The following is a 26,797-nucleotide window of genomic DNA, read 5'->3' on the forward strand; positions in this document are numbered from 1 at the left end:
CAGAGCCGCCATGCCGCGCGGAGAGACACACTAGCAGCCACACTTTGACACGCTTCTTCCTGCAGAACCCGCGGATCCTTGTGCTGTGCGGGACCGCGAGCAGACGCCGCGCGCGGTGAGTAACGGCTGCTTTGGTTCAATCCCGCACATAATTCTAACTGACGGAAGTTTGGAGCTGGTTTATTCTGCGCGCGCGACCCGCGGGGAGCTGCACTTGTTGCTCTATAAAGTTTCTGTTGGTGGCGAAAGTTGATGGCAAAGTTGACTCAGTCTTTGTGGAACACTTTGAATGGATTTTGACGTAGAATAATGTAGTATTTTGACTCGTGCCTTGGTTCAACCTTTAATTTAATTTATTTAATGAAACAACGGCGGCGCTGCGTTAAGTTATCGCACTTTATTGATGTTGTGACTGGATTTGTGGCCTAGGCTTGAGTATTTATGGTGTAGATTAATAAACCCCTTTCCATTAAAACCACCTCGTTTCTTGGGGTCATGGGCAGGTTTAGACTCGCATTAATCAAGTGGTTGGTCCCTGCAATAACAAAGGTCCTTTATAGTGACGGTAATGCATTGAAATCAGAAGAGATGTCATTTCTTTTCTCTCGGTTAGGTAAACTTGATATTTAGCATTATATACAAATGTTTCATAGATATAGATTGAATGTGTTGGCAGCCTATATGCTTACTAATGGGTTATAGGTGCAGCATATCTCTTTTCACTAAAGACAGACCCAAATGTCCCCAGTGTTGACTTGCACCATATCGATTGTTGTGCCTCAGCAGATTGACTTCTGGAGGTCATTTTGGTCATGGGGTGCCACTGATCTGGTCCAATGATTGGCCGGTTGTTTGGTGGAGGGACTGAAGTCCAAATTATGTCAGTGAGAGCCTGAGGGAGGCCAGAGGAACAGGCTCCAGCAGGATATTGCTCTATGATCATTCACCAGCTGCAAACAAATCATTAAACCACTGGCTGTGTGCCACTTTCAAGTTGTCACTTTAACACAACTATAAACATGGGCTATGCATTGATACCAGCCATAATGCTCTAGTCTAAAATGCTTTCACAAATAACAGTTTGTGTTTGAGTTTTGTTTTGCACATTATTGGAAACATGTGATGTCTAACTGGATTACACAGAGCGCTGCTTGATAAACACAGACATGCAAAATCATCTTTATTCTTTAGTTCCACTTCCTTATCAATATAATGAGGTGGAATTCTGTTGTCAGCACTTACTGAACAGAGTTTTAACCTTGAATTGTGTGCTTGTTTTAGATAGGTTTGAATGTGTTCCTGGGTCCTGTCAGACTATGACATTATATGATTTAATAAATGAAAACAGGGATAATGACTGGAGTACTCCTCTGCTGTAGCTGCTCCTCGTCACACAAGTGCATGTGTTACTTCTACATTGAGATGGGATTAGTTTGACACCTCAGTGGAGACATTTCAAGGAGACGTCACATATCTGTCCATGCTTTGTGAGCGTCTACACTCTTCATAGGTGCTTTGGACTTTGGGCAAATGGTTTAAACTGTAACACTTCATTGCCCACACAGCATGTGATGTTCTGCTGTGAAGCTGAATCAAAGCCATGTCTCTGTTATGATCATTTGGGATTTGATAGTTGCATAAACAAGCTTAAATAAAACAAATATTAGATTTGTTTTATTAAAAAAATGAAACAAAGAGTGTAATATATTCCGAGACCAATGATGTATGCAGTGGGGGTAGTTGTTTATGTCCTGTGGGAGTTTGAGGTTAGAGGTGAGCTTTGAGGTGTGCTGTGCTGGCTCAGATCGAACTTCAGGCCCAGAACCCCATTGGCCTTAAGCACTTTATTTTTTGGGCAACTATCTCTTGTGGACGTTCATATGTTCCGATTGCTCATTGTGTCCTAGGCCATGCATAATGCATCGCTGCATTCCAGAGATGTCTCACCAGAATAGTGGTATGATTCAAAAACATTCACACCGGATTTCAGATTAAATGATTTTGAAAGAGTCATGACTAGTTTCCTCTTTTTTGTTGTAATAGATCACAGTAACACTAGAAGGCTGAGCCACACCTATGGTGTTATTATTACTACTACCGTTGTCTTTCAATAAGCAACCGGTAGTCCTTTAATTACAACTGCAACAATAGAAGTACATTTTTTATTGAAGTCAAAGCCCTGGCTTCAGTGCAGAGTGTAAGGAGGTTCAGTGATGCGTGCTAGGGTGTTCTGAAAAGAGTATTCGAGAGAGGGAGAAAAGTGTGTCACTAAAGCCTACTTTCATAACGCAGTGAGCAACAGACATGAAGACCACTGATTTGATTTCAGTCAACACAGTCTATCTATGAGGATAGGAGGCATTTCCCAAGTTTTGTCAGACCTTGGAGGTTCACAGTGCCCACACTTCACCATATTTGTGGTTGTCCTCCTCACCCTGGGCTAAAAGCAGAGCTGACACCAAGCAGCAGCTGGATAGGCTGTGCCCATTCATGACTTGACCTGAAAGAAAGAAAATAACGTCTCCGCAACAAAAGACACACTCCTACCGACAAATGCACACATCCCTAACCTCAACCCCTTCCCCCATGTCCACTACCCCAAATACCCCCTCCCCCTCCTCAGCAATTGTATGTTGATGCTGGTCCAGAGGCGCGATCTCAGCAGTGCCGTGCTCCGCCGCAGCCAGCGCCTGACACGCTCCACATTCAATACCACTGACATGACGTTGTATGTGGCGGATTTTTTCCCATTTCCATGTGTTTTTATGGAAAGAGATCAGGGAGAGAGCTGTTGATCAAGTGGAGGCAGCAGAGGCTTGACTGCATAGCGGTAGGTGACAGACCAGTCTTCCTGGGTGTTGTTTTCTGCCTGTCATGCAAACCATTGGAGACTTTTACTAACACCAGGGGAGAAGAGCCTCACCCACAGCAGCGTTTCTCGGTCAACCTGCAGGATTTTCCCTCTGACATTATGGTAAGATTGCATTGTGAGCATAGTGTAGTGCAATTGTTGATGTTTGGTTGTCACTAATGGCTGTCACTGTAGGTTTAGAGATCCTTTGGTCTGCATTTTCACTGAGAAGTAGATGATTCAGGATCCAGGTGTAGCCCACATGATTCTTGTGATAAGTTGATAGTATGTTGGCTTGTCTCCCATTTTGCATTTGTCATTCCAGACAGTTGATATTATTTCATTTTATAGTGTACTATTTGTTCATGCATTTTCCGTATCCCCCGGTTACTATGCCTTGTTGGATTGTCCATTAGTTTATGATTGATGCACTTGGCTATGTCTTTTATGCAAGGTAAGTTTATACACTCGACATTTCAAGCTCTGATGTCTAGCTCTGAGCAAATCCCTGCATCAGCAGCAGAACTCAAGACGATGAAGTTTAGAGATTAGAACATTTATAAAGTGAAAGCTAGTTAATGTTTTAATTTCAGTTGAATCTTAAATGGATAACTTCTAAACTGCAGAGTGTTAAAATTATTTATTATATAATAAATTGTATCATTATATTTTAAAGGGAGGGTAATATTTTATTTTAAATTTCATGAACATGATCTGTGTTCCCAGGTCGAGTTCAAATAATAGTGTAATGTTAATTTATTCTTAATTGGACATGATGGCCAAGTTGTTGAAGTTTTCATTTGGTGTATTGGTTCTCAAGACAATTATCCAATCAAAAAGCATAATGAGCCTCACATGAACCTCTCAATACCTAAGTTGGTTAAATATAGACTAAAAATATCAAGAAACCAATCACCCATTCACACACACATTCATACACCAGCAGACACTGGGGGGGACAGTGTTCATCTGTGGGAGCGGGGATCGAACTACCAACCTTCTGATCAGTGGACAAAGCCAAAGTCCTTTCTCTGATCTGAATGACCACTACCTAAAGCCGATCATGAGTCACTGCTGGTGCTGCCTCTGCAGCTCCGTGAGTGTATTCTGGAGCTTCTGAGCTTTCTCATGCAATGCAGTCCAGACTCCTTCTGCAGGTTAAGGCACTGGCAACCCAGGTTCAGTTGACTGATTGTAATTCAATGTAAATTTCCTTTTAAACAAATGTGAGCATTAAAAAGAAAATAATAATAATCTTGTCACTAAGTCTCAAATTTAGCATCTTGACAGCTTTATCACAACTTTACACTTTATCACATGTAATCCATCTATGAGGTAATTCCTGGCTTTGTGCATCAGGTTTAAGTGTGTTAAAACTGGATTATGGAGCTTGTCCTGTCTAGTCCGTATTAAATGGTCCAAACAGATTAAGATCTCTTGCATATTCTCATGCATGCTGCCCTGTCACATGTCATTGTAGCCACTCATAATGCCTCTTTTGTATTTAGAGTATTGCAACATGCTAATCCTTCATATTTGGATGCTCAATTTAGAGTCAAGGTTGAGGAGAGTGGCACAAAGTGTAAAGCAAAAGCATTTTTCCCCCCTAAATTGTCTTTTGTAATGTTTTTCCCCCTGATCTGTTGATGTTGGGCATGATGTTATTCAAGTGTCATTCTTTCGCTCCACTCAACAATGCATTCCTCATTCCTCTTGTGTGATTGGTCTTGTGCTGTGTCCTTGCTGTCCAAAGGATTCCTTCTCTTTATGCAGACAAGCTGACTGGTTGGCTGCTTTGGTAACCATGGTTACTGTATCCCTAGAACATTACAAGCGGTTTTATTGAAATAAATGTGCACGGGTACAAGCAATGTATATGTATATGTAAACTGAACGACTTTATGGTTACAGGCCTTAAAACAAATCTGTTGAATTGGAAATTATCCAAATTCACATATATACAGAAGTATTAAAACAAAAATTATGTCATTATATGTCATATATGATAGTATGCAAATTAGCTGATTACTCGTGTAAGCATTAAACAAAGAGGAGCTGTGCATTGACTGTTAAATGCAGAGTTTTATGATGCTCGTTCTTGTAGTTTGTAAAACACAGTTTGAGAATGTATTTTTGCTTTTGTTCTGTGCTCCATGTAGACGTTAGCAACATTAGCATAACAGAGCATTTATAACTACAGAAGCAGAGCAGGAGCAGGTTCAGACAGCGGGTCGACAGTGGAGAGTAAATAAAGGTAAAATAACACGGGTTAGGGTTAGGGGTTAACCCGTACTATCACTGATGAGGCCGTCACGTGTTTATCCTTCACCAAACGCAGGGAGCAGCCATCTTCCATTTTCTAACTCTTCGTCCTCCGAGCGAATGGAACACATCCTCAGTGTTGCTCTGCGAAGTGCATCAGAACTACCGTACGCACAGATCCGAATTGTTTAATGCGCTTGTACCACTGCCACAAACCAAAATAGTTAGTGATGCTAATAATCACAGCATTTGAGCACATGAAACTAATCACAGCAGTTGAGCGTTTGTTTGTTACTATGGTGATGATTACAGTGCAGTAATACAGAATGTGATTTGACTGTCGCTAGAATCATGGGCCTAAATAAGAAGACGTTGGATGCTCATGCTAGCAATCGCTTAGCAACTCTTGCGACACCCTCTTTAACGTGTTACTAGGGAGATGACCAGATAAATGACTGAAATATCATGAAGTAAAAGTTGTATATACTTCAAATATGGAGATTGGCTTCACGGTTCATTTGTACGTGAAGGAGCGTTCGATTTGCCGTACGTCCGGGTTGCACTGGCCAAGCGATCGAGCAGGGTCAAGATTAGAACTACTTGAACATAAAACAAAAAGAACGCACGGCAGTTAGCATCGGCATTCTTACTGACCTTGATATACGTCATAATAAACCCCTGTTTTTTATTATAAAGGATTTCAACATGATCATCTTACTGCTAATACGTTCAACGGTAAACTTTTCTTTTTCTCTTTTTCAGGTTGCTTTTGTGACATTCTTCTGTGGCCAGACTTTGACATTTCCCGACCGTGTGAGGAGAAGTGAAAAGAAGTTTCAATGAATCACTATTCACTAGCCGAGGCCATGTCGGACAAGTAAGTGGCTCTAACAACTTTAACAACGCTCCGGCTTGAGTCGGGGCCCGGGGTCAGTGTTTGTCTGTTTGCTCAACTGTTCCAGATTGTTGTTCAACGTTTAGTGCTGAGTTTTCGACCAGGGCAGAAGCTGTGGTTTTGATTGCAAGTGTTGCAGCATGTTGTGGTCATCGAGGGGCATAAAGACACTCTGTTTTGCCAATGCAGACAAGCAGTGACATTTGCATTTCATTCACTGTGCAGCTATGTCTCCGACCGCTGTTGCTAGCTGGAAAAACGCACTTGAAGGAGCTGACACTATGATCCCGCCTGTCCTGCTGCACTTTCCCCCCCCCCTCTTGTCCCTTCCCCCTTTTAGACAGCTTTACCTCTTTTGTCTCCTTTGTCAACTTTGGGTTTGGTCTTTTCCTGACCATGTTTCATAGAAAAGGAGACTGGACAATATTGGCGCTGTAAGCAAAATAATCTCCTGTCCAATTTCATATGAAGTGGTTACCGGGCGGTCAGCTGAAAGGGATACGAACAAACACTGCAAAGACCAAGCAAGCTTTAGACATTATGTGCAGAAAATGAAAGTGGCAGTTCAGTGAGACTCTGGACTCTGAATTTACAAATGTGAATCAAGGCAAAGGTTAGGATTTTAGTCTTGTGCTTAACACGTATGCACCTGCTCAAAGTGACAGAAAAAAAAAAGATAAAGATAGATGCAGGGGGATGACTCATTGCAATGTGTAGAGCACAATTTTAACAATTCAAAGCTCACAGGGAAAAGAAAAGGAACTTGGAATTGCAAGCTCTGAACCCCTTGAAGAAATGCACACGCAAATGAGTTTTTAATGTCTCGTCAACCAAAATGCTAGTCTCCGAAAAGTACATTTCAGTCAAGTTCAAATAAATGCCAGAAGTCTCCAAGCCTGTGATGTCATGTTGTGTGAAAGGTATCCAAGCAACAGGGGAAGCTGAAAGGCGCAGGGCGGTCATGTATTGTCCGCTCAATGCCAGTTCATCTAGAGCGATGATTGTCCGTCGAGGAAGAATGATAAATGTTATGCCCGAAGGAAACGAGGGGAAAAGTTGGAGGACTTGCCCCCAACAGTGGACGCAAACAAAGCCCCCCCTCTACACGGGACTACTTAAGATTCATACAAAGAGAGGAGAACGCCACTGCCTAGTTCTTCTCACAAACACCCCTTATGTTCTCCAGCTCAGTCGTGAACAAACGTGGTAGACATTCCCTTAATGTCAGCGTTCCGATTACTTTTCCCAGATACCGGCACAAGAGCGCACATATTAGTACAACGGGGGAAAAGCCTGTGCGTATGATTAACGGCTAGTTCAGAGACGATTATAATGATTTGATTCTTGTATTTGTCATAAATGAATTGGTTCCATTGTACTGGGATGATATGGAGTGGCAAAGTCTCTTAAGATAGATTTGCGGCGTAGTATTTGTAGACAGGGATTCTTTCTGTGCAAATTCAAGCCTGCGTAATCCCCTTCAGCGCGGCGCTTTTGTCAGTGTGTATGAAATGGTGCAGAGTCCGTGCCCCCCCCCCCCCCCCCCCCCCCTCCCCCCCTCGTTTGCATGGATTTGGGTAATGAGAATTCCACCGAGTTTTTGCATTGGATATTTTGGAGAGTGTTGCATCATTCAAAATAGGTCAAGATTTATGACCAGTTGAAGAATAGACCCTTCATTGTTTTGCGCATATTGGATGTCGTTGAAGCCTCAATAAAACAATAAGTAATTAATTCTGTCTGTCGAATTTATTTTGGGCTTTGTGGTCAGGTGCTTGTGCTACCTGAAATCGGACATCTTTTATAAGAAACTGGTCTGACATTTCCTGTTTCTCACATCATCTTTTATAGAATCTGATCGAGCTGTTCCGTTTCTCAGACATGAGTTCTGCAAAAGTAGACAAGTAGTAAAAGTAAATGTTACCAGATTGTGCTGCGGAGACAATGCTACAAACATAGTTGCAAATATAGCTGATATTGACATTGGTAAGCTCAATAGGGATTCACAGCACAGTGGATCGTCACTTTGTTTGCTTTTTCTCAAAGCTTTAGAGTTGTGCCCTGTTGAGACATTACTGGCCTTGTAGATGCTTGAAAAGATTTGTCTCTGGTCAGTTCTCATTCAAGTCCAGTCATCAATTATAACACCGGGACCCCCACGACATCTGCACTTCCTCTTTTTCCCCTCTCCAGACCATTGTGTCGCAAAGTGGGGCTTTACGGTGACCCAGACACCCACTCTGGACATGCAGAACTAAAACATGTAAAAGCATGGTGTCATTGGGGTCTATCGCACACTCTGGATCAGCTGTCAGAGGTTTTGTGGAAGCAGAGGCAGCAAAAGTCAAAACGTTTCCTAAAGATGTCGAGGGTGATCCAACCTTTGGCCTGAAACCCATCTGTCTTCTGGAGCTGTCATCTTCTCCCAACATGTCATTGATGCCGTCAGTCGAGACAACAAAGGGATCTGCCGCTGTGCACACGTTGACTGCAGAAGTGTTGCTTTTGCACATTTCCTCTTGCGTGGCACGACAGCGCGTGCATATAATTTCTATTTTGTAAAGTAGGCATCCAACACTGTTATAGCTATAGGATTACTATAGCTATAACAGTGTTGGTCAAACTGAACTGTGGTTGTGACATCACGTGACATTTGGACCATCATATCTTTGTATGGGCTCTCTACAATGCAACCTATAAGAGCAGCCAAGTCAGCCAAATCACAAAATGTATAAGCAACAGTATACTTAGTAGTCTATTTGCCGAGTGCTGATTTTTGCTAATTGTATATTTTGATCTTATCCTGGAAGTAATTCAATTCAATTAAATTTATTTTTGTAACCCCCAAAATCACAACAGCAGTTGCATCGGAGGGCGAAGGTGAATCTTTGTGTATCAGTGTCATTATTATCAGTCCCCCAAATTACATATTGGTTATGATCTAATCTAGTCGTTCTCTTTTCACGCAAACGCACCTAATGGTCCGTTCACACTGCGGAGTCCAATTTGCGCCCGACGCTCCTAGTTTGACCCCTGTGCATTTGAAGGCAAACGCTTAAGCAAAAAGAAAATAACCCAAATATTAGAACTGCTGAGGAATCCACGTTCCACCAGTCTGAGAAGCACTGAAGAACATTTTCCTCCTTTAAATTATTATTAGTATTATTTGTTTATTTGATCTGAACATGCATGATACATGATATAAACAGGCCGGATTGTAGCCATAGCCTATCCTGCATTCACTTCAATTAAATGTCCTATAATTTGCCACATGTCAAAGACATATGATCATTGTCAAAATTGTTTTGATTCAAAACATGCAATTTTGAGATAAGATTTAATGAAGAAGAATGATGCAGTAGTTATATAATGCTTCACAACCTGTACTAAAGGAAATGTGGTTAAACTGGGTCAAGCAAGCTGTGGTGAAAATTGTGCAGGCTTTACGTGCTTTGACAGATCACTTTCCTCTCTGTGGGTTTTACTGTATTAGTTCTCACACACTGTTTTCAAGTACTGCTTCTACTGCATAGGTCTGCGTACGCACCATCAGCCTGACGCTTTGTCCGAGGGGCTAAATGAATAACTTTGGTTTCACAATGCTAGTTTGATTCTTATGTGTTTATTTTGGTGTACAAGAGATGTTTTTGTACCCACCCTCAACTGTCATTGCTGAATATAATGTATGATCTTTGTTTTTTCCACTCCCCATAGCGTGACGATTTTATAACTGTCTGAAGAAGAGCATCGCGTCTTGTACCGAGCCACAGGTCAGAAACTCTCCTGCTCCACCTGCCTCTCACCAGTGCTGCTCGCTGGCCTGCATGCTTCAACACGAATGCTGCATGCTTCCCCTACTCTTTGTTATCACCTGCGATCTTCCTCCTATTTTATTCCCCCAGCTTATTTTTTCAAGTGTTATTCCCCCCCAAATGTGGCGTTGGAGCCTTGCATAAACCCTCCAGTTTGATTTATTTTGCCAATCCGCTTGCTTTTGGCCTATAATTCGCTCAGTAATGTCTCTATATTCTGTTCTTTGTTCCCTGGGTGTGATGTTATTTCTTGCTCTCTTGCGCTTCATTACAAACTGAGTGTTGCTTGCGGTGCGTGTTCTCTGTATTGTAGCCAATGTTTACATGAAACACAGCTGGTTTTCCACACAGACCTTTTATGTTGTACGGTCACACCTGTTACAAAGTGAAGACAGTTATTTAGGCCGACAAAAACATCTAGAAACATGTTCTGAAAGTAGATTAGATTAGTAGTCTCAAAGTTCTTATTTCAATCTTCTCTCAAAGGCCAATGATTATAGGTGTGTTTTAAAATGTGCTGCGGATGGAAGGGGGAAAGTAGCTTTTTGATGAATGTGTTTGTACTTGGTCACTGACAAATAATACATGCAAATCTACTCACGATTACAATATCATACAATAACGATACGGAAACATCGCAATATCTAAATTGTGAATCCCTAGCCTATTGACCTTATTTCGCCCCGCCCACTTTTGCCTCGTTTTGCCACGGATCGGCGCGTTGCAATGGCACTTGCTGTCGAGCGGGAACGCCGTTCATGTAAGTGGAGAAAGAGGGGAAAAGTCTCACCGCGGAAACATGCGATAAGTAGGTTAATTTGTGAAAAATGTCCAATGTTCACGTGACCAACAAGTCGACAACGCCCCGATTCCAAGTGCGGCCTGAAAATGACTTTTTAGTCCGTGTTTAACCTATTTCTTTTGAGGTCGGCAGCCTTATGTTAACTAATACAAGAGGAAGCAAGATTACGTCATATGGCGGCGCCCAGACGGGAGAATATGCAATAAGAATGTATTTATTTTTTGATACTATTTGTCTTTTTCTGCATTTCTGATTGCTCCTTGTTGAGTTTTGTAATAGTGTATATATGTAAACATAAAAAATCTTGTGTAATATTTGTGCAAATCTTTAAATTCTATATCCCTGGTCCAGAACAGACTCTGTTTTAAACTTGGCCTGACCTTCTTGACCTGCTCTGGAGAACTGTGAAATTAGGTTTTCTCTTGTGTAATGGCAAGTTCACGAGGAGACACTGTTCACATTCAGACGACCCGTGGGTGATGGGTTGTGCTTTTACCCACTGCTCCAAAGAAAGGTTTTGTCTGTGTGTCGCAAATTACTACCGTGAAATCAGGGGCCAGCAAAGAAGCTGCTAGAGAACAGAACTCCTCACTGAAGTATAGTGTGAAGCTCATAGCTGCCCTGCACGGTCCCTGTTCCGTTCGGAATCTGCTGTAAGCACGGAAATATTTAGTTTTATCCAGCCACAGTAGGTCAGACGCTGCCTTGTGGTGGTGGAAAGTCGGGATAACTTGTCGGAAGGGCATCTGATGATCATTGCGCCCTTTGAAGATGGAAGATTTGCCGTCGTGAGCGTTCAAGTAGAGTGGGAAAATGATTTATATATTTAATTCAGAATAGTGGGCCATTTGTCTTTTACAGTGGACACCTGCCCTCAGTAATTGCTACTTTAAAGAACCCACCGATGTAACTTCCACACCGACTTCAAACCACAAGGCCGTCTGTGCTGGACCTCAACTGGAGACTCTGCGGCTTCCTAAAATAGTTCAAGATTATACGCCCCAAGGCCTGTTTGCTGTCATTATAGTTCCAAGGAAATGGTACCGAGCGAAAGGTCTATGACTTAACCAGACCATCCCACATAAAAATGCTCCCTTTGCTTTTGCCACCGGAACTGTAGACTCAACCTGCACACTGTGTAGAAGAGGCAAAGATGCAGTGCACACAAGGAACTTTCTACTCGTCAACAATCATCCTTTAAACGTTTTATATGTTCCTCATCCTACCGACGCTGTCACAGTTAAACGTGTTTGCTTTTTCGGTTCCTCTCTCTGGTTGGATGAGAAATGCCTGTGAAGGGAACACCACACAGAAGCCCTTGTGCTCCAGGCGTACATCAGTGGCATGCGTATGTTTGTTTATAGGGCCGCGCTTCAGACGGCTCCAGCTCCACGTGACACACGGAGAAGGGCGTGTTGTTTTTAAAGAGCTCACCAGAGGCAGACTAAATATACCCTTTACTGGACCTGACCCTTCATTTGCCTTTTGCTGTGGCCACTTAAGGCTGACATGCTAGCTCAGCGGGGGCTCAACAACTAGTAATTATATACGAGCGTTTCCATTTTACTTGTAATACTGCCTTAACACAAGCTCCTTTTCCTCAATTTAGACGTTTTGGTTGTCATTGATGGTCTGGCTATACTCAATATGAAGGTTTGCTTTTTAATTTCCTCCTATACTGCATTGAGGTAGTTCCCCATGTACAGGCCATAGAAGCCCTGATAGTGCACTTTTAGTTGAATTCTCCCATCCGTGAGACTGAGGGCTGCATGAATATTGCATAAACTGCTGCATCATGCTGCTGCACTGCCTTTAGAGGCCCGAATGTTAATGTCATGCTGCTATGAACGACATCTTGGCTTTGCAGTTGCTAACTGATGTCATATGAACGTCTGGAGCATTGCCAGTTTTAACAAACACTAAATAACAAAGTTATAAAACTGTATGCACCCAGTTAACTATTCCTGGGATGTTTAACCTTGAATGTATCTCCACTACTGTGTAACTTCGTGAATGAGATCTCTAGTGTCTAGCATAGATTTAGTTAATTGGTTGCCTGCTGAATAAAAAATCCCTTTGTTGCAAAATCATAACATTTTGCAGGGAAATTTTTACAAGGTTTTCCAAATCTAGAAATGACAAAATGGACAAACATTGCATATACTGTCAGAAGATCTCAAAAAATCTCTATTACTGAGAAATGCCAGTGGGCGTTATATCATCTGCAAGATCTTATCAAGTGCTAAACTAGAATCTTGAGCTTTATACTTGTCATGTGCTTTACAGGCTTGTCAAAGAATTCTCCACTTACATTGTTTTATCATTTCTGCAATGCAAAATCTTTCTAACTTTAGATGGTAGCAACACCCAATGATCTTGTCAATCATAACAATTTGTATCCAGTGTTTGTTTTTTTAATCTTATTTTAAACAAATAAAAAGCAGTGTCTTATCATAAGCTGGTTTCTATGACCATTCCACTGCAGGGTGTGCTCTGCAGATGGTCCACCTGATACAGAAATGTGCTAATGTAGAAAAGTGACACACTATCCGGGTTTGGCCATTTACTTTCACTCTCACTATTTAGTATAAATGTGCATAAAAACACCACACATTTAACTGGTAACTTTGAGTGAGATTGGAAATATTGAAAATCACAAAGTGCTAAAAAGTCTAGCAGCGTCTTGGCAGAGTGCAGTGGAAGACTTCTCAGTGGATTGATGTTAATGATTACAGAGGACATGGAACGAGAGTTCCGAGAGCTAGTGGGAAACAGGCTGGGCATTTGAAGCTGTTGGCAGGAGCTGAATGTCTAAACCTCACATTACCCCACTCACTCACAGGATGCAGAGCATCTTCTGTTCCCTCTGAATGAGCGAGTGACGAGTGTTATATCAGGCCAAAATCAGATGTCTTCAGTAAAGATGGACCTCACTTTTTGAGGAGGAGGAAACAATAGTAAAAACAACCAGAGCCATCTTATACTTCCATCTCTGTAGTTCCTCTCAATAGTTCCAGTTTCGAGAAATTCACTTGTGAATGTTCAAGCAGGTATAGTATTAGCAGGTTGCAGCGAGTACAGCTTTCTCTTGAAGAGATGAGCTCAGTTACTCTTCCCCTGTGTCTCCTGTGGTCTATGGGCATCCAGCCAGTTTCTCTGCCCATTTCCCAGTGCAGTGGGAACCCCAAGGCCCCGAGCAGGTGTCACCATAACTGCCCAACCAAAGGAGCTTGTAAGAGAGCACAATGGGCTCAAAGAGTCCTGCCAGCATGGGGACCGTCTTAAATATCTGTGAACAGTATGACCACTCCTCTAAATCTCTGCAGCATAGGAGAGCTGCCAGTTCACTCTTTCTGTGACTCGAACCGTCTTTCTCAAAAGGAGATGGAAGATCTTTTAAACCTCTCTGAAATTAGTCTTGTTGTGTTAGGATTTATACTGGGCAGATGCTGAGAAGATTGAACTTAGATTAATGTCTCTGTTCAATCATTCTTTTAAAATTATTTAGTAGCAAATTTACTTGTTTTAGAACCTCACGTAAATAATGAATCTGTACTACTGATTCATCCAGTTGCAGCTGAATTATATGAGAGTTTATGCCTGTCTCTTGTTTCGTTCCTCCTCTGTTCATTGTTTGGTTCTCGATGTGACGATGTGGCCGGGACGAGGGGTATAGTCAGGGGGCGGGGCAGTGCACTAGGGGCTCCCCTCATCAGCCGTAAACAAAGGGTCCTTGTTTATTTGACCCCCTCTTTAGAAAATGTTAGTCCATGGCCAGGGCTGGAGCTGCACTTGGATTCCACCCTCACCAGATTTAGTAAGTGGAAGCCCTTGTGAAAAAAACATCTCATTTAAAGGGGTCAGAGCTCTGGGGCAATTTGTTGTCCTTTACAAACAAATCAATATTCAATCACAGCTTCTGTATTATTCACAATCTGCAGTAGGAATAATTGATTATCTATTTGTGAAGAGCAGTTGTATGATCCTCCTCCCCCTGGTTTAAACATATTAGTAACAGACGGCAAGTCCCTTAAAGGGGACGTATTGAGGTTTTAGCTATGTGTGAGTGCTCATTAGTTTGTTGACTCCAGGATCGTGCTACAAAGACGCTGCAAACTCATGAGCATCTCTGGATAAGCCGTACTACGAAACAGGTTTACAACTCGCTCTGTAAACCCACGATTTTCTCAAGGAAGACGAACGCGGGCAGGGGGCAGGGGGCGGGGTTAGCGTCAACCGACCAATCGGAACGATTGAGAAAGAAAGTATATGTATATCACAAACGTATATAAGGAAATAAGGGATCAAAGAAAACTCAGGCACGGCGTTCATATGGAGGCGACACCTAGTGACCAGTCACACACATGAATATAATCTCGGCTTGTTGCCATAGAGATCTGCCCCAACAGAAAGTGAACCTTCTTAATAAGGCCGCTGAAGTTTTAACCCCGAAGTTACCTCGCTGACCTTCTAATCCAGCTCCCTTTAACAGGCCTCAGGAATTCTTTTTCAACAATAAAAACAAGTAAATGAAAATTCACTGATTGTTATAGTGAAATTCAACTACGAATACAGCTTTTTTTTAACATGTTTTGTAGTTTTTCCTTGCAAAAATGTTTGTGTGTGTGCTGATTATCATTTTCTTATTTTCTATGAATCTCATTCTTTTTGTTGCTATACTCGACACACATTTGACAAAACAGAGGAGTCAGTCAATAGTTTTTAGATGTTTAAATATGTGAAACCGGTCCAACCAGTTTGGTGCTGTATCTACTTTCCGTTCACCACCATCAAACCTATCGCTTCTCCTCCGCTGCACCGGCGTTTCCGTGTCCGATCACCGGCTCCACCACGAGCGGCACGCACCACCACGAGCCGCACGCACCACGAGCGAGCGGCGCCGCTTCTCCTCCGCTGCACCGGCGTTTCCGTGTCCGATCACCGGCTCCACCACGAGCGGCACGCACCACCACGAGCCGCACGCACCACGAGCGAGCGGCGCCGCTTCTCCTCCGCTGCACCGGCGTTTCCACGCCCGAACACCGGCTCCGCGCTCCCGCACCCGCCGCCCCGGAGGTCTGTACCTGGGCGAAGGTGTGGCCCCAGCCCGCCACAGGAGCAGACACGGAGAGCGGGGCACCGGCTCCACCCGGAGAAAAGCAGCCCCATACAACCAAGGTACAGCCCCGTTTCTCTGCTTTCCCCGCTCCACAGACGGGGGCGATCTGGTCACAAAACTGGACTCAAATGCGTCTTGATTGGGCTAGAGCAACGCCGGCGTCTGGTATGTGGACTGCCGCTTCTGTCCCAACGTCTTTGTTTTGTTAGTCGTTTCCATTGTTTTGTTTTGTTCCCGCGTCTCTGTGTTGTCTTCTGTCTACATCCCTGTTCCTTAACTTCATCGGACATTACTGCACCGTCCATCGCTCATCTCCTCCCTCACTCCTGGACTATCTACTGCCCTAGCCGCCAGCTAACAGCTGGCTTAACACCTGCGGAGGTCCGTCATGGTATCGCGGGGCCTCCCTGCCGTGCAGACAAGGTCTGGGGCAACCAACGCCACTCACTCCACCAGCTTCAACACCCGGTCCACTGCTGCTTTTTCACAACTCTCTGCCCACCAGCTTCTAGTTAACCAGCCTCTAGCCACCGCCAACATTCTAACTGGATTACTCTCATCTGCTGCTACGTTCCATCTCCTCCTCGGACTATCACTCCCACGCCTCCAGGCCACCGCTCCACCAACTTCTCGCCTACTCACCTACACCGCTGCTGACCTTCACCTCCTCAACCATAACCACCGTCTCCCAGCTGCTGCTGCCTCTGCAGCTAGCTCAGCTGGGATCCTTCGCCGGCCCCGCTACATCCACAGGGGCTCTGGTCTCTCCCATAACCAACACTCCAACGACGGCTCACCTATCCCCTCACTCTGGACTAGTTTTCCCCCCCCTGTCACCCCCACCTGCCGCACTGCCAACCTCAGCAACCTCCGCCCCCCCCACCCCTGCGCCCCCATCCATCTCCGCGCCCCCATCCATCTCCCTTGCACTGATGAACTGCCGCTCCCTCGCCAACAAATCACCTGTTATATCTGAACTGCTACTGGACAATAACATTGATCTGCTTCTCCTCTGTGAAACATGGCAACAGCCCCTGGACTTCTATGCTCTCAACCAAGCCACTCCCTCCAACTACACTTACACTGCCAAACCCCGCCTCTCCGGGCGTGGGGGAGGTCTTGCTGTTATTCATAAAAAATCTACATCCATCACTGAACTGAACCTCAACCTTCCATCCATCTCATCATTTGAATACCTCGTCTTCTCCCTCCCCAACTCTATCACCGCTATCCTGATCTATCGTCCCCCAAAGCCCCACCCCTCTTTCCTCACTGAATTGTCTGAACTCCTCACCATCGCATCCTCTCTCTCTGCCCGCCTCCTACTCACTGGTGACTTCAACATCCACATTGACTGCCCCAACGCCCCACTGACATCCGACTTCCTCTCTCTCCTGGACTGCTTCCATCTCACCCAACATATTGACTTCCCCACCCATACCAAAGGCCACACTCTGGACTTAGTCTGTTCCTCTCTCCTACCCATATCTAAGCCCCACCCCCTCCCCTTCCCACTCTCTGATCATCTCTGCATCCTTTTCTCCGCCCCCCTACCCTCGCCCCACAACCCCAAAAAACGCACCATCACCTACCGCAATATCAAGTCAGTCAACCCCCTCACGCTCTCCCAGCTCATATCCTCTGCTTTCCCCCCTGACTCCCCCCCCTCTTCCCCCGACGACTATGCTGTCATGCTCAACACCACCCTCTCCGACTCCCTTGACTCCCTAGCCCCCTGGAAAACCTCCTCCGTCTCATACATCAACCCCGCCCCCTGGTACACCCCTGAACTCCGCACCATGAAGCAGACTGGCCGCCAACTCGAACGACTCCTCAAAAGAACCCGCCTCACCGTCCACGCCGAAGCTTTCAAATTACACATCTCCTCCTACCGTGACGCTCTCCAAGCCGCCAAATCTGCCCACCTCTCCACCCTCATCAACAGCTCCCACCGGAGCCCTCGCACCCTGTTCTCCACCGTCAACAAGCTGCTCCAGCCACCGGACATCACTCCACCCTCCTCCCCTGACCTCTGCAACTCTTTCCTCCTTGCCTTCAATGACAAAATTTCCAAAATCAACAGCTCCATGACTGCCGTCTCCATTAACTCCATCACCACCCCCACCCCTGCCCCCCCTCCTCTCCCTGACCACCCACCCTTCCCTGCCCTCACCACCTTCTCCTCTGTTAACTCCTCTCATATCATAGACCTCATCACCGCTTCCAAAACCACCACCTGCTCTCTCGACCCCCTCCCAACGAATCTAACCAAGGCCTGCCTCCCTGCTCTCATCCCCCATCTCACCACCCTCTTCAACCAGTCTTTATCCCTCGGCCATGTTCCTTCCATCTACAAACTGGCCTCCATCACCCCCATCCTCAAAAAACCCACCCTAGACTCCGCCAACCTCTCCAACCACCGCCCCATCTCCAACCTGCCGTTCCTCTCAAAAACGCTGGAACGCATCGTCGCCGCCCAACTTCACACCCACCTCCAGTCAAACAACCTCTATGAACCCCTCCAATCTGGCTTCCGCCCACTTCACAGCACTGAAACAGCCCTGGTCAAAGTACTCAACGATCTCCTCACCTCTGCAGACTCCGGGGCCCTCAACATCCTGTTACTACTAGACCTCAGCGCAGCCTTTGACACTATAAACCATTCCATCCTCCTACAAAGGCTGCGCCAACTGGGTGTTGAGGGCTCTGCACTTGACTGGCTCACATCCTACCTCACCAACAGGCAAGAGTTAATTTCCCTCACCGGTCACTCATCCACCCTCTCCCCAGTAACGCAGGGGGTCCCCCAGGGCTCAGTCCTCGGCCCCCTCCTCTTCATCTGCTACATCTTCCCCCTTGGTCACATCCTCCGCCAACTCAATTTGGACTTTCACTGCTACGCTGACGACACCCAGATATACCTCACCACCAAATCCACCCAAAACCCTCCCCTCAGCCACATCGAAACCTGCATCTCTACAATAAAATCATGGCTCACTCTCAACTTCCTCAAACTGAACAGTGACAAAACAGAGCTCCTCCTCATTGGCACCAAATCCACTCTCAATAAAACTGGTCCCTTTTCACTCAGCATCGACACCTCGACCATCACCCCCTCTACCCTGGTACGCAATCTCGGTGTCATCATGGACCCCACCCTCTCCTTCACTCCCCATGTCAGCCACATTGTCAAGACCTCATACTTCCACCTCCGCCGCATCGCCAAAATCCGACACTGCCTCACCCTCCCCGCTGCTGAATCCCTCATCCATGCCTTCATCTCCTCCCGCCTTGACTACTGCAACTCCCTCCTCACTGGCATCTCCTCCCATTCCCTCCATAGACTCCAAATGGTCCAAAACTCCGCTGCCCGCCTCCTCACCCACACCCGGTCCCGTGATCACATCACTCCCGTTCTCCGCTCTCTCCACTGGCTCCCCATCAAGCAGCGCATAAACTTTAAAATACTCCTCCTCACCTTCAAAGCTCTTCACCACCTTGCCCCCCCCTACCTGTCTGACCTCCTCATCCCCCACCGCCCCACCCGAGCTCTCCGATCCTCCTCCTCTCTCACCCTGACTGCACCAACATCCCGACTCAAAACTTTTGGCGACAGAGCATTCTCCCGAACAGCACCCCGACTCTGGAACTCCCTCCCCCAACCTGTCCGCCACTCTCCCTCACTCACAACATTCAAATCCCGCCTAAAAACATACCTCTTCACCCAAGCCTATGACCTCCCCTACCCCTAGCCTCCTCTACCCCATTGCCTACTCTTCTACCCCCTGTTACATCCCCATCTTTTTCTCTCTACTTCTTCTGTCTTGTTCATTTTATCTGTATATTAATGTGTTCTGTACGTGTTGTCCCCCCCTGTCTGTAAATACCCCCCCCTTTTTTATTATGTTCAGCGTCTTTGGGTCACTGAAAAGCGCTATATAAATAAAAGTTATTATTATTATTATTATTATCGACTGTGTCAGACAATAATACATGATCCTTGAAAAACAAACTCGATACAAGTGTGATAGAGGCAACAGTGTCGCAACGAAGATGCCGAAGCGTGGAGTGTGTGAACCGAGTCTTTGCAGATCATTTTGATTATTACCTGTTTATTTTGAGAGTTAGAAGTGTAATGTTACTCAAGCCAATTTCCAAATATAATTCTCTTTCAAAGTAAGAGCCAATAGAAGAAATGTACACCTGCTGTAGAGTATAATTTTACTACTATTCTGTGTACATACTTATTATCATTTAAATGTTGTAGCTGTGCAGTAAAAGTACTTTTCCACTCTACTGTTAAAGAGACGGTTGAAACAACACAATCTTTGTAGTGGAAAATGTGTCTTTTGTTGTAGTTTTCATTTTGTATATTTTGTAAAGGGTTACTTCTTTTTAAAATTGTTTTCAACATTTCATGCACATTTTGCTTGGTCAAGGTTAAACAAATGTGTCAGAGGTCAGAGTTTTTTATCACTTATGAAAATGTGGCAAATCTGATGAGCACCTCCTCTTCCGATTGCTATGAGCATGCTTCAAAAGCTTCATTTCTCCATTGCGTTTCCTCTTTCGAGTGCGTGCGGCGGCCTTCATCTGTCATCCTGTTCTCTGTGCAGAGGAAACTTCACCGTGCCGAAGCTGTCAGAGTCCAACATGGGCTTTGGTGTGCTGGGTGTCTTTCTGGGACTGCTCCTGGAAGTGTCCACCCATGGACCACACACTGTTCCCCGATCGTCCTGGAAACACCAAGGTAATTATACTAATGAAATCAAACAAACACGCCATTTATATCCGACTAGGCTAACTTTTTCATCTCTAGCCTTAATGTTTGGAATATGATTAAAATAAATTGCAAACAGCAGTGATAATAGAAACACCATGCTCTAAATGTAGGATTAGATTAGTTAAAATCTAATTATCGCAATTGTTATTCTTGGCACCTGTCATTTAGACTACATTTTGGTCTGTCAAAAGATATTGTGACAAAAGATGTATTCGCCCACTTATCAGAGGGCGGCCAGTTAAAGGAAAATATTCTTGTTTTATAATGAGTATCCTGTATAGAAAAATGTGAAGTAGTCTGACATTTTTACTGTAGCAAACACTAAGTGCCAAGTATTTCTTTTGAATTAAGCCCTTGTTTTATGATCAGACATAGACATCACGGGATTCTCTGAGCCCGGCATCTTCAACTACACCACGTTGCTGCTGAGTGAGGAAGGAGATGCTCTGTATGTGGGCGCCAGGCAGGCCATCTTTGAACTCAGCAAAAACAACATTACCAAAAGACTCAATAAGGTATTGAAGTGCATTATAGGCTTTTCCTTCCTTCCTCTTCTTTTGTATTTAAATGTTTTCTCTCCTGTCTTAAGGTTGAGTGGACCGTTGAAGAAACACTTATGGACAAATGTGTCCTCAAGGGAAAGTCTAAAGAGGTCAGTCTGTGGAAAAAGTGTGTATGACTTTATCTTTCTGTCAACCTGCCAGGCTATAATCTAGCAGATTTACATTTGTTTAAATGTAATTGTTAATTAATATGCATTGTTTCCCCTTTTCCATAAATAAGAAATAGGCGTTTGGAAAGTACATTGTTACAGCTAACAATTGCTAAGATTTGAATGTTTGTTTTTTCCAGAGAGACTGTCTGAATTATATACAAGTGCTCCACGTTGATAAGGATCGACTTTATGTTTGTGGTACTTACGCTTTCACTCCTTTGTGTGACTACGTGGTAAGTTGAAACTCCCCTGTCTCTGATCTATTTCATTCAACACATTAAACTTTCAATTGAAATTCTGTGCATATTTCAGAGTTTAGCTGATTTCTCTCTGACCGGTCAGCCTGAGGACGGCAGAGGAAGATGCTCCTTTGACCCCTATCAAAGCTTTACCTCAGTCATGGTTGGTGAGTAGAGATGTTCATTTTAAAATACATTTGAGTTTTCTTGTAAAAATATTGTATGTTAATATTCTGTGTCTTTTGTTTGATTTTTAAAATAGATGGTGAACTGTACACTGGTACAACTTACAATTTCTTAGGTAGTGAGCCGATCATTTCCAGATACTCGCCGCCCCAGTCTCTCCTCCGGACAGAGTACTCCACATCTTGGCTTAATGGTGAATTGAGTTAACAAGAGCTTAATGTCTCATGCTGGCATTTATCTTTGTTAATGGAGATGATTGATGTTGATGCTTGCTTTGTTGCAGAGCCAAGTTTTGTTTTTGCTGATGTGATCAGGGAGGGGAGAAATGAGGCGGCTGGTGAGGATGACAAAATCTACTTCTTCTTCACTGAGGTGTCAGTGGAGTATGAGTTCTTTGGCAAGCTGCTCATCCCTCGAGTGGCGCGTGTCTGTAAGGTAATTACACAAAACTGTACTTTGTACATTACCCAACCTGTTACATTGTATTATCATCCTGAACCTGCCTCTTTAGGGTGATCTGGGAGGACAACGCACTCTTCAGAAAAAGTGGACATCTTTTCTGAAGGCCAAACTTGTGTGCTCCATGCCTGAGCTCAACTTTGTCTTCAACGTAGTTCATGATGTCTTCATTTTGAAAGCCACAGACTGGAGGGATACAGTCATCTATGGGGTTTTCACCTCACAATGGTTAGACTTTAGTGTCCATAACTTGAATTATTCATCCATAACCTGTATATAGTCCATACATTATGCTATTCTATCTTTAATGTCTAGGGCAAATGTTGGTTTGTCAGCGGTTTGTGCCTACAATCTGACTGCAGTAGAAGATGTGTTCGCTAAAGGCAAATATATGCAGAAAGCAACAGTGGAACAATCGCACACTAAATGGGTTCGGCACAATGGCGCCTCACCCTCACCGCGGCCTGGTGCAGTAAGTGTACTGAACATACATCTATAGTTTACTGTCCTATAACTGTTCATAACAATGTTACGTCAATGTCCTTCTCCTCTTGTCCCAGTGCATTAACAACGACATGCGCAAACAAGCCATCAACTCCTCCCTGCATCTGCCGGACAAGACTCTACAGTTTGTGAAAGACCACCCTCTGCTGGAAGACCCTGTCCTGCCGATTGGCAATGGGCCTCGACTCATCACCAAAGACGTTAACTACACTCAGATTGTGGTGGACCGTGTGACTGCGCTTGATGGAAATATTTATGATGTCATCTTTACTGGAACAGGTATGCATACATTATCCAAATATAGATTTATATTCATTTGTGTGCCAACCAGTTTCCAAAGTGCTGCATATTGACAGGGCAAAAAGGAATAAATGTTTAGGCGCATTATAATAAAACCAGTTAAAGAAAATAGAAGCCAAATATTATGAGACTTCATAAAACTTGGATGTGCAATTTTGTGTTTTTAGACAAAGGAATCCTGCATAAGTCTGTTGTGTATGAAGGAAATGTCCATACTATAGAAGAAATCCAGCTGCTGAAAAACACTGAGCCTGTTAAAAACCTTTTGCTGTCCACGAAGGTCAGAGACTTTGTAGTTTGTATTTATTTATTTATTTTTTGCATTTACCACAAGAACTGTTTATATTTCCTCCACAGACACAGTCCATATACGCGGGCTCAGACTCTGGTGTTGTCCAGTTCCCCACATTCCTGTGTGGGAAATATTTGTCCTGCACTGACTGCATTTTGGCTCGAGATCCTTACTGCGCTTGGGATCCACGGACAGAGAGATGCATCAATAGTGTGGTAAATCGGGAGAGGTAAGTCGCACATTATTTCAGCTTTTCTTGCACACTATAATTAAGACCTGATCATTTATTAATGCGTGTGTGCGCTTTTTCAGTTGGTTGATCCAGGATCTCAGGGGTAATGCAGACCGATGCCTTTCAGGTGTGTTCAAGTCCCTCCAACGTTAAAAAGCGGTGAAATGAAACCCTCTTGACCTCTTTTGTTTCGTAATTGCAGGACCCTCGCTGAGAGAGTACAAGCCAGTGAGGGTAAAACCTGGGAGTTCTGCAGAGCTGCCGTGTGGAGGCTCGTCCAACTTGGCCCATGTGATGTGGAAGGCCAATGGCTCTCAGCTCACAGATGCGTCTCGCTTTCACCTGATTGGTGACAGTGGACTTCTTATTTACAGTGTGGCCCCTGAGGACCAGGGACATTATGAGTGCTGGTCAGTGGAATGGGCCCCTGCTGTAGGGAAGAACTTCAGCCTACAGCTGGCTGCATACATCCTCACTCTGGATCTCCCTGCCACCAAGCCTCATCAGGCAGGTCACGTGACCACTACCCCCAGCAGCAAGGAAGCGTCTAGCGCACAGACTGTGGAAGGTAACAGTAAGACAGACCGAGTACCACTAACTTCAGACCTGGTCCCCTCCCGTTTTACAAAGTTTTTTACATCCCCACCCCAAACTGACTCATCACTAACTCCACCTCCACCCCCCATCCACAAGCCTCAGCCCATTCAGCCATTCTCACCTAGCTCTCATCCATCCCGCTCTGGGAACCAGGAAGCAACAGCAACATCATATTTACAGCAAGACAACAGCACAGCCCTGCTTCTTCTCTTCCTTTTGTTTTTCCTCCTCTTTGTGGCAGCAATGGTGTACAACTGTTACATGCAGTACCTCCCTGCCCCTTGTCTCCGCTTGCGGGCTGCACTTATTGGTAACCACAAAAGCGCCAGTCAGCCAGAGTATCGGGCATGTGAGGCAGGGCTAATGGAGATGTCAACAACGGACAAAGTTAACTCAGCTGAGCAGCCTAAACAGAATGGTAGTCAATGCACCACCAATTTGCGCGCCCTTCGGGACACTGGATATGAAACTGAACCCGAGTGTGGCAACGGGAAGGTTCACAGTTTTGACGACAGCCCTTCTACGGAGAAGCCCTTTGACATAGATTCTGACTCTCAGCCTATTGAGTATGCAGATGCGGATGAGGAGCCTCAATGCTAGTGGGGAATCAGATGTTTTCTTTATTTTAGATTATATTGAGTCAGTCCATACATATGCCGTCTCCCTCCGCTTGTCAAAAAGCCAAAAATGAAGGTATTGCTTATAGAAGGTATGGTTTTTGAGGCTGAACTGAGGCTCCTGGCTTGACTAGCTTGTAGCTTTCCTCCCTTAAATTCAGAAAGCGTAGACTCTGCACATGCTTGGTCCAGCAGGAAAAGCTATTTAATTCCAAATTGGAAACACAATTTACCAAATTGGTAAGTTAGCTAGATGTTTTCCAGATTGGAGTTTGTTACTTTGTACAGCCTTGTGAAGTAATATGTCAGTGTTAGCATTTTTTGAAGCGATGTATGCTACCAAACAGTTACTGCTTTGTTGGGTTATTTTTTTCTCAGGGAAGATTTTTTTCATCAGGCGCTTGTTCATTGTTATAGCGATAAACGGAGCAATGAAGGGTTTATCGAAGAAACAGAAATGTAAATCGCTGCCTCTTAAATAGCTGATCTCTTTGACCTGTTGTACTGCTGACATAACAAGTGTTTTTTTGTTTTTTTTAATACAGTGAAATCCAAAATGAAACCATTCTAACCACTGCTGTATCATTTTTGTTGTTCTTTTAATATTTGTGCCACTGTGTACACACTGATGTTTTGCCTAAAATTGTAACACATGCCCTGGAAACAATCTGAACGTTTTTATTTTTTTTAACAAATATTTTAATGAAGACCGACATGGACATGCTTATTTAAGATGTGATAATTTAATTTGTAGGCTCTTATTTAGATTTTATTTATTTAAGTAGTTTATGATGATTTTACTATTCAAAATCTATTTCTCATCCACGAGTCTGTTCACCCATTTTGCATGTGGTACTTGATTTAATTTTCCTCAACACTTTCTCTCTGTCCATCACTCCTCCTTCACAGCTTCTCCGTCTGCCGACACCTCGTCCTCCCTCTCCACCTCTGGATGTAGCACGCTTTCTCTCCTTCCCTCATCCTTCCCTCTCTCTGCCAAAGCCCACACTGGCCCGGTCAAAGAGGCCGAGGTGAGACTGTTGCCTCCTCTGCTGAAGGACCAGGCCTGGGGCGTTCATGCCCAGGAGGCCTTCATGCTCTTCTGCCTTGCTTTGGGTGAGTGGTGCCTCTGACAGTGACCCGACTTCTCTTCCTCACAATCGGTTGCTTGATGTGAAAGGGTCACTTCTGCCCTATCAAATCTCATTTCTATTTTTCAGTTCTTTGCTTGTTGCATGTGTCCGGTCCACACTTGAACTAACAACTTGCTTGTTCCCTTTACAAAACTGGTCTTGTCATAAGTTGCTCAACGTTTGGTTGTGGTTTGACGTCAACAAAGAGAAATGAGACTCTCCTGGATCTTCATTTTGACTGGACATATTCAGTCACATTGTTCACTTGTTTTTGTTTGTTTGTTTCCGTTACAGACAAAATTACTGTTCCCATGTTCATTTGATTATCTGTAAAAATGTAAAGTTATGTATATATAGAAAATACTTTTGGACATTGTACAGAGATTTAGGGTTTTTATCTGGTGTCTCTTAAATGGGGAAACTGAATAAATTCTGTAAGATGTTTTTAAATCTTGTTTGTGTTTTTGATTTTGTTGTGCTGCTAATAGCATGTGGTATTAAAAGGAAGAGTTGCATATGTTTGCGAGCACAATTATTTACTCAAGATTGTTTTGTATTGATGTAGAATGGCTAATGGAGTTAGGTATTGGCATTAAAATGCATGAAGATTGAACCATGCTTTGCAAATTTAAATGGTTGGAGCAAGTATCAGCCAAAGGCAAGTGCTTTACATTGATCATATTTGTATTGAGTATACACACCCTGTTGTGTGGAAGAGAGTCAACTAGTCAAACTCTCTCCTCAGGTCCGAGTGATGTCCACATTCAGTGGTTTAGGAACGGGCACAGTGTGACCAGCCCCATAATGGAGTACCACCGACCTGTGGGTCAGAGCGAGGTACTGGTGAGCATCTGGCTCCAGGAGGGGCCAATGACCAAAGATGTCCAATACCGCTGTGTGGCTGAGGCCAGCACAGGAAAAGACGTGTCTGAAGTTGTCCTCCGACTCCCCAATGGAGGTATCCAAACTGCTGTGGAGTGTTTTTGCTTCACTTGTATG

At 44.3% G+C, this 26,797-nt stretch overlaps 1 protein-coding gene across 3 annotated transcripts; it reads left to right on the plus strand.

Moving 5' to 3' along the window:
• On the plus strand, window positions 1-26,248 carry sema4d (sema domain, immunoglobulin domain (Ig), transmembrane domain (TM) and short cytoplasmic domain, (semaphorin) 4D). Of its 3 annotated transcripts, none has more exons than XM_072453202.1 (17): window positions 1-115; window positions 5,876-5,990; window positions 9,723-9,778; window positions 20,358-20,491; window positions 20,894-21,039; window positions 21,114-21,176; window positions 21,377-21,472; window positions 21,552-21,645; window positions 21,741-21,857; window positions 21,948-22,099; window positions 22,176-22,351; window positions 22,439-22,595; window positions 22,684-22,906; window positions 23,095-23,207; window positions 23,285-23,448; window positions 23,532-23,578; window positions 23,654-26,248. In XM_072453202.1, the coding sequence occupies exons 4-17, from the start codon at window positions 20,395-20,397 to the stop codon at window positions 24,646-24,648; spliced, it is 2,640 nt and encodes an 879-aa protein (XP_072309303.1). In that variant the 5' UTR covers window positions 1-115; window positions 5,876-5,990; window positions 9,723-9,778; window positions 20,358-20,394; the 3' UTR covers window positions 24,649-26,248. The 3 variants fall into 3 exon arrangements, with proteins under 3 accessions (XP_072309303.1, XP_072309302.1, XP_072309301.1); XM_072453201.1 differs by lacking the exon at window positions 1-115 and adding an exon at window positions 2,747-2,974; XM_072453200.1 differs by lacking the exons at window positions 1-115; window positions 9,723-9,778 and adding an exon at window positions 2,747-2,974.
• Window positions 26,249-26,797: the final 549 nt, after the last annotated feature.

This window comes from Eucyclogobius newberryi, unplaced genomic scaffold, assembly GCF_026437365.1.
Source record: "Eucyclogobius newberryi isolate DKJ021-1_F unplaced genomic scaffold, fEucNew1.0.hap1 SCAF_2, whole genome shotgun sequence".
NCBI lineage: Eukaryota > Metazoa > Chordata > Actinopteri > Gobiiformes > Gobiidae > Eucyclogobius > Eucyclogobius newberryi.